This window comes from Rutidosis leptorrhynchoides, chromosome 9 (genome assembly GCF_046630445.1).
Source record: "Rutidosis leptorrhynchoides isolate AG116_Rl617_1_P2 chromosome 9, CSIRO_AGI_Rlap_v1, whole genome shotgun sequence".
NCBI classification, from domain to species: domain Eukaryota; kingdom Viridiplantae; phylum Streptophyta; class Magnoliopsida; order Asterales; family Asteraceae; genus Rutidosis; species Rutidosis leptorrhynchoides.
Window position 1 is genome coordinate 65,727,350 of NC_092341.1, and position 7,074 is coordinate 65,734,423.

The 7,074-nt window shown below is 37.0% G+C and overlaps 1 protein-coding gene across 3 annotated transcripts; it reads left to right on the plus strand.

The window, feature by feature from the left end:
• The first annotated feature begins 338 nt into the window (after positions 1–338).
• On the plus strand, positions 339–2,464 carry LOC139867221 (transcription factor TCP5-like). Of its 3 annotated transcripts, none has more exons than XM_071855555.1 (3): positions 339–472; positions 575–736; positions 1,199–2,464. In XM_071855555.1, the coding sequence occupies exon 3, from the start codon at positions 1,234–1,236 to the stop codon at positions 2,209–2,211; it is 978 nt and encodes a 325-aa protein (XP_071711656.1). In that variant the 5' UTR covers positions 339–472; positions 575–736; positions 1,199–1,233; the 3' UTR covers positions 2,212–2,464. The 3 variants fall into 3 exon arrangements, with proteins under 3 accessions (XP_071711656.1, XP_071711655.1, XP_071711657.1); XM_071855554.1 differs by having other exon boundaries at positions 1,187–2,463; XM_071855556.1 differs by having other exon boundaries at positions 432–472; positions 668–736; positions 1,187–2,463.
• The last annotated feature ends 4,610 nt before the right edge of the window (positions 2,465–7,074 follow it).

The window sequence follows — 7,074 nt, forward strand, 5'->3', positions numbered from 1 at the left end:
GTTTTTGGTATTGTTGAAATGCAAAAAATGAAGATGAAAAGAAGGTACACACGCGACTTAAATTACAAAAGACTGTAACCATGAAAGTAGTGCGCCGTGCGCGCTTACACACCTTTTCCTTTTTCTCTCAACGCGTGTATATTTGTATGTGTACGCATTGTATATATCAACACATTTTGTTCCATTTGTGGTTGTCAATAAAGCATTTACTCTCTTTTTCGACATAGGCTAGGATGGTCCCGTATGGTTGAAGATTTAATGTACTGTCTTTATACCTTTGATTGAGTTAATCATATATATACCATTGATATATAATTATACGATCACTAAAGCGATGACTAACAGAACTTTCTTCACTAACCAGAATGTTCAGTGTGTGGTGTGCACCTATTTAGCTTGCGTGTCGGCTGACAAAGACACCACATGGTCACAAATTCGCCATTCCTTTTTCTTTTTTTTCGCGTGCAACATGGTAAGATTCTAAAAGTTATTTTCTTTTCACATAAACAATAATAATATTAATATCTCTTGCAAGTTTCAGAGTTATATATACTGATATTGATATTTCACACAGATTTGTAAACAGCTAACCGAAGAACTTGCATACAGATTCATCATCAATTCGATCCATTTGTGGACTGAAGCTTTTACTCACTGTAAACTGCAGGCAACTTTACACTAAATGCTGTCAGCTGATCTGAAGTACCAAAGGCACATGATCATAGTTTTAATCGATGTGAGTTCGTTTCTATGATCTATACCTTTCGGTCAAAGTACTATACTGTCATGGATTAAAAATTAATTAGTTGCATCATGTTATCATCTCAATTTTATTTGTTATTTGTTGGTCCTTTGCTCATCTTCTCAACTTTCATCAAGGCATTTGTATTCACAAATTCTCAGCATGTTTTAGATCTTGAAAGCAAAACCCTAATTTCTTTTTATCATGTCTTCAAGAAATTCAATAGTCAACATAGATGTTAATTATCTGCTTGTGATGACTTAATGAATTAAACATATATGTTTATGTTTATTTTTGCATATTCAACATAGGAAAAACCATTCTGAAAATTAATTTTATTTGAGTTTAATTAACCTAAGTTTTATTAGCATATAACCTATATATGTTAGAATCATATAATTTCAGTTTACCTCACTAGAAGATCAATTAATAACCTGTGAACAGTTGTGTGTTTAGCTGCTTTCTTGCAGCCAGATGATGCAAGAATTAAGATGTTCAACAATTTATCAGAAGTAGACTTTCGAGCAAAGCAAGAAGACGATAACAACGGGCCCACTTTACCAAAGTATACATCAACTTCAAGACAATGGGCAGGCTTCAAGAACCCACGAATTGTAAGAGTATCTAAAGCTTTCGGAGGTAAAGATAGACATAGCAAGGTTTGTACTGTTAAAGGATTAAGAGATCGAAGAATTAGGCTTTCTGTTCCGACAGCTATTCAATTATACGATCTTCAACATCGCCTAGGCTTAAACCAACCTAGCAAGGTCATAGATTGGTTAATAGATTCAACAAAAGACGATATCGATAAACTTCCACCCCTACAAATGCTACCTAACGATTTCAATCAATTTCATCCGGTCCAGTCCACTTTGTTACCTCAAGATCTAAACTCACCTCAAATTTCGTTCTCGCAATTTCTTAGTACTACTCCGAATTCAACATTTGTAAAAGATGTAGGAAATCGGACGTTACTTTATACCAAACAAGGAATCAACGATCAAGATCACATCGATAGAATGAAAGGGAAGGAAGCACTAGTCGAAAACAAGTGGCCGAGTGAACAAGAAAATGGAGGTTTGAACTTTTTTCCCATACCTCAATATTCTTATAATCCAGGTTTGTTTCCATATAGTTCATACTATAATTGGGAACAACCTTCTTCGAATGTGTCCCAATTTGGAAACCAAGGACTTGTTTTATCATCTCAAACTGATTCTTCGATGGTTGTCCCATCCGGGTCCCAGTTTTTCTTGTACCCTCCTCCGACTGCAATCACACCTTCAAATTTCCCTCCTTATTTCATGCAAAATTTGGGAGAAAATAATCATTCTTCACACTTATTAAGCTCAAGTTCGCAACATGTACCACAAAATCCGCTCACAACACAAACTGATTCTCGAGAGAAAGTACGCTTTGATTTAGATGGACAGCGTAAGGATCGTTCACAGAACAATGGCGATATATAACTGATGCCTAAGGTCATGATAATGATGAACAAAGACTACATTACTTGAATAGTACTCCTACTTTCATTATACATTATTACATTATATATAGTATCAGTATATGATTTCTTGTAATTAAATATTAATGGTGTGTAATATGTAGGAGTATATGGATACCATATTAGTACTTACATATATGATGTATGAGTTAATTTTTAGAATTTTGCTTTCCATGAATGGATTATCTCCTTTAGAATCGTATTTATTACGAACACAGATTTCAAAAGCTGGTCTGTGCATGGTCTGCAAGATATTGTGCTTGTGCAATTCCTGTATTCACAAGTATTGTGCATTTTCTTCTTTTATTGGAATTGAATGGATTATCTATATCCTTTAGAATTTTGTTTATTATGAACACCAATTTCAATAGCTGGCCTGCCACCGAGCTAGTAGCTGAGTGACAAAAAGCCTCATGTTGTTTGTGGGCCTAAATCCGTGAAAAAATCTGTGCAGGTTCTAATCCTTGGGGGAAGGCCGGTTTTCTCCAGGTTCTGTTGTGGTGATAAGGTGCATGCCGTAAGCCACTCGATTTAACCCAAAGCACACCCGGTACGCATTGCGCGATGGTGTGTGAGGAGTTTCCTTCTAACGTGTGAGTGAGTGGCATATGATCGCAAATGTGGTTAAGTCCACTCTGGATGATGTCAAATAGCTGACCTAGCCTGTGCACCATCTGCAAGATATTGTGCTTGTGCAATTCTAGTAGATATGATCAAGTATTGCATGTTCATTTTCTACTTTTGTTCTATCACAGAAATTGGTTAATTGTTTAGTGCTTGTTTTTTGTGTCGTTTAGTCGTTAACTCTTTAGACGTTTATTCTAAGGATCTTAGGTCGCTTGCAATCTATCCTAGAGGCGGAATACACTAGAATAAGGTTAAACCGAGATATGGGTCGTTTTGGGATCGAATAGATCAAACCTAGAGCCAAAACTAGATTAGATCGACACCTAGACGATATATTTCGGTGGTATATGGTGTTAGGGTTCTCTGGAGACGAAAACCTACGACTTAGGGTAAATGGGACGAGTAACCTCAAACAATTAGGCTAAACCCGTATATATACTGCCTACCAGACACACTCGGTCGAGTGTGTCCCTCAGTCGGTCGACTGAGTAGGACAGTCGGTCGAGTGTGTACACACACTCGGTCGACTGTCTGAGCAGTTTAACTTATTGATCATTTAACAAGTTAAGTACGCACAAACACAAATATAATCAATAGTCTCGAGTAAACATTATTACATAACAGAAATGTGTTAAACATAAAGACAAACAACGGCTGGGGATTCATGCACCAACAAACTCGTTATAGTATATTTGGGTTCCATTCCATACTGAGTTTTTTCTGTTAAGGTAGTTGAATTATTATAGTAACAATAATTTAATATTGGTGAATGAACTTCAATTCAAATGTTCTTTTAGATTTAATGTTCTGCTATATGCTGATTTCCAGTTGGATGCAGATTTAATGTTCTGCTATATTCATTTACTTGTAGATGTACAGTGAATGTACTTATATAAGAGTTTAGCGATAAGCTACTGATCGATCTTAACTTCTTTACCTGAAATTGGTTTTTATAGATTCTGACTTCAGTTATTGGAAAGCTTTGTTCTTGGGCTTACTTGATATCGTCCATCTGTATTTGAACCACGGCTTCTTAATTATATAAATTTCTCAAAAAGATATGCAAGTCTTAATTACTCCATAATTAGCATGCATTAGTAAATTAGGGTGGCATAGTTTGTAACAACGTTAACATATCATGCATTACTATGATTTCTGTCAATTTAATTAGAAGTTGCTTGGCCATTAATATTGGACCGTATATTTATCATGAAAATGAGCTTATAATTGAAGAAAACTACATGAATAGTCTTGTGGTTTATCTCATATTTTTGTTTTAGTTTCTAAATTTCTATTGTGCAGAAAGTTTTCATGGTTTACAAAGTTTACATTAATAGTCTTAGTCACTAACGTTCGTTGAAAATTTAATATTTATAATTAAGTTAGCCAACAAACTATTGAGGACAATTATTTTGTGCCTTGAATTCGATCTACAATTTACACTTTTACGTAATGATAGAGCAGCTCCAACTATGTACTATGTACATACATTATAGGGAATGATACTCACACAGTCAATATTAATCCTTATACACCTAATTGACTATTTTGTTCTTACTTATAATAATAGAGGTTCATATATGGGATCTCTAGATAAATTTAAAGATATAATTGTAAGTTTTATAGTAAAAAGTGTGTATGGATCAAAAACTAGTGAGTGAGTATCACCCTTTTTTTTTATATCATAGTCTCAGTTCATAAGAATGTGATTGCGATGCCACGTTGTCCTCGGGGCATTACAATCGCTGAAAAACTTTTAAAGGTTCACACATTTAGCGACATCGGTAGACTTATGATGCAAGTTGATCAACTGCAAGTTGATCCCTCAAAGTCTACAGTGAAAAAGAATATAATCTTTCTTTAGATCCGTCTATCGTATTCATCCAATAATGATTTGGTTAGACGTCAAGCTCATAACGATGTTGTTGGAATCAAATATTTGATTAGTAACGTTTTTAATGTTCTTTTGTGTTCTGTCCCTTTAGTTGTGCAAGCGCCATTTCATAGTTTTTTATGAGTATATCATTTAGAGCATTCACTATGCTAAAAAGTTTCTTCACTTATTGTTAGGATTTAGGACCCAAACAAGACAAGTGATTGATCATAATCACTAACTCAAGAATGACAAACGAATAATTAAAGCAAAACGATAAATAAACGACAGGATTTAACGTGGTTATATCCCAACTCCAAAACACGAAGAAGGGTTTAGTCTACGGGCACAAACCAGAGATTTTTCACTATTAATTTCATGCACACATTGTATGGGTTACATAGGGTGTTTATATAGGCAAATCTAAACAAGGAATACAACTTAACGAGCAAGAAAACTTAAATCTAGAATTTTCTCCCGTCAGAACCATTCTCGCGACCGAGATGAAATTATGGTAGTCGCGAGTTTTGTTTTCTAAGCACATATGTGATTCTTGTGACCATAACTCTAAACTCGCGGTCACCAATTTCACAGATTCAGCAAACCTTGTTTAATTCGAACTTAGTACTCCAACAATCTCCCACTCGAAGGAGACATTAAACAATCTTCGCCAACCCGTCACTATGTTTAAACAAACCCACAATAACTCTAGACTAGCCGATTATCAACTCCTTCTGATACCGCCGGATGAGACACCCGAATCACGCCGCCCTTCACTCGTTAGCCTACGAGCAAGTGAAGTCTTTCGACACCAAAAACACTGCTGAGTGATAATCCAATCTCATAGTTACTAGCTTGGGCCATCTCGATTTCTATCGCTACCATCTTCTAACACGAAGATCATCTTCTTACATCAGAAGACCAATTGAAGTATGCGACTCTTCAATTATAGGATTCTTCATGAGACTACACTGTCTCACCGATCACTCTAGACATGTCCAATCCCGAACACACATGTCAATGATCACCCTCGTACAGGATTTCACCGTCTATCTATGATTTTCCTTCCCAGCAATCAGAAAATCCAACAGACGCCCTCGTAGACTCTTCATCAAGGCTCTAGTGAGAACACAATCACAACCTCGAAATCTACTAACTTTTCAACTTTTCGCTTTCTCGCTGGTTCACTGACCTCCTCATAGCTATGAATTTCACAAACCCATCTTCTCATCCCAAGCACACTCCCACTGTACGAGTAAGAAATAAAACCGCGGCTACTCGAGAAGAAACTTGGTTCGTATCACCAGTCAGTCGCAAAATTCTTTGCCATCGGAGAGTAAAACAAGTACTCGAAGCCCTAGTTTTACCCGAAATCATCACACTAATCTTGAGAACATTGGAGACAACGTCGCATAACAACTCCACTAGTCGACTAACTCCCACTAGCTCGATAACTTCCATCGGTTACCAAACTCACACCGAGTTTCTGACACTCTCAACGATCCTAGAAGCTCAAGTTCTGGGACTTACAAGATTATCCTCCCTTCTTCCATCACCTAAGAACTTCTAATTGATCACCATCGAAGAAAACCGCTCCCTTCGTTGAAACTTCAACCAAGAACCGAGCAACTGTCGAACGCGTTCTATCCGACTCCCTTCGACAACCAATTTCCTTAGTGACAAGGAACTCTAATCCGTTCGCATACTCCATAAACCCTGGAATATTGACCAAACACCATTGTTTATCCCGTTTTCAAACCCCCCGCAAGCACCAAACTTCCCCGATACTCCCACTATCGACCTTCAACCCGATGCATCTTGTTCATTATTCAACCGCTCTAACCCGAGAGAAAAACACCCTTTGAAGCTTTCATAACAAAACCACATCTCTGAAAACATAGCTCGTATCGCTCGAAGTTTCATAGACAAAACCATCTCACGTTCGCGCCATCAAACCCGAAAAACTTCATCCTGAAAACTGCCCAGATTCGAAAAATCATATCTCAAGATCCAACGGTCAGATCAGCCTCAAATTTCTACCACGTGTAGATCAGTAAGTCTACTATCCACACAAAAAAAATCACTATACCAACAGTTAACGAAGCCGTTACTAATTTTCTACTACAACAGCTCATGGAACTCCGAATTTGAAAGTTCAATCATTCTTTCGCACGAGAATGTGAAGAACATGAACTCAGATCCGACACCCGGATCTCCCGAAAATCTCTCCGCAACGAACCCATCAAACCCGACCTTGACTCCATAACCCTTCACGAACCATCACTATCATAATACAATTCGTCGACTAATTGCATCATAAAAGCC

What these genes read in the sequence shown, in the direction of transcription:
- LOC139867221 (XM_071855555.1), top strand. Translation starts at nt 1,234, where the DNA reads ATGTTCAACAATTTATCAGAAGTAGACTTTCGAGCAAAGCAAGAAGAC.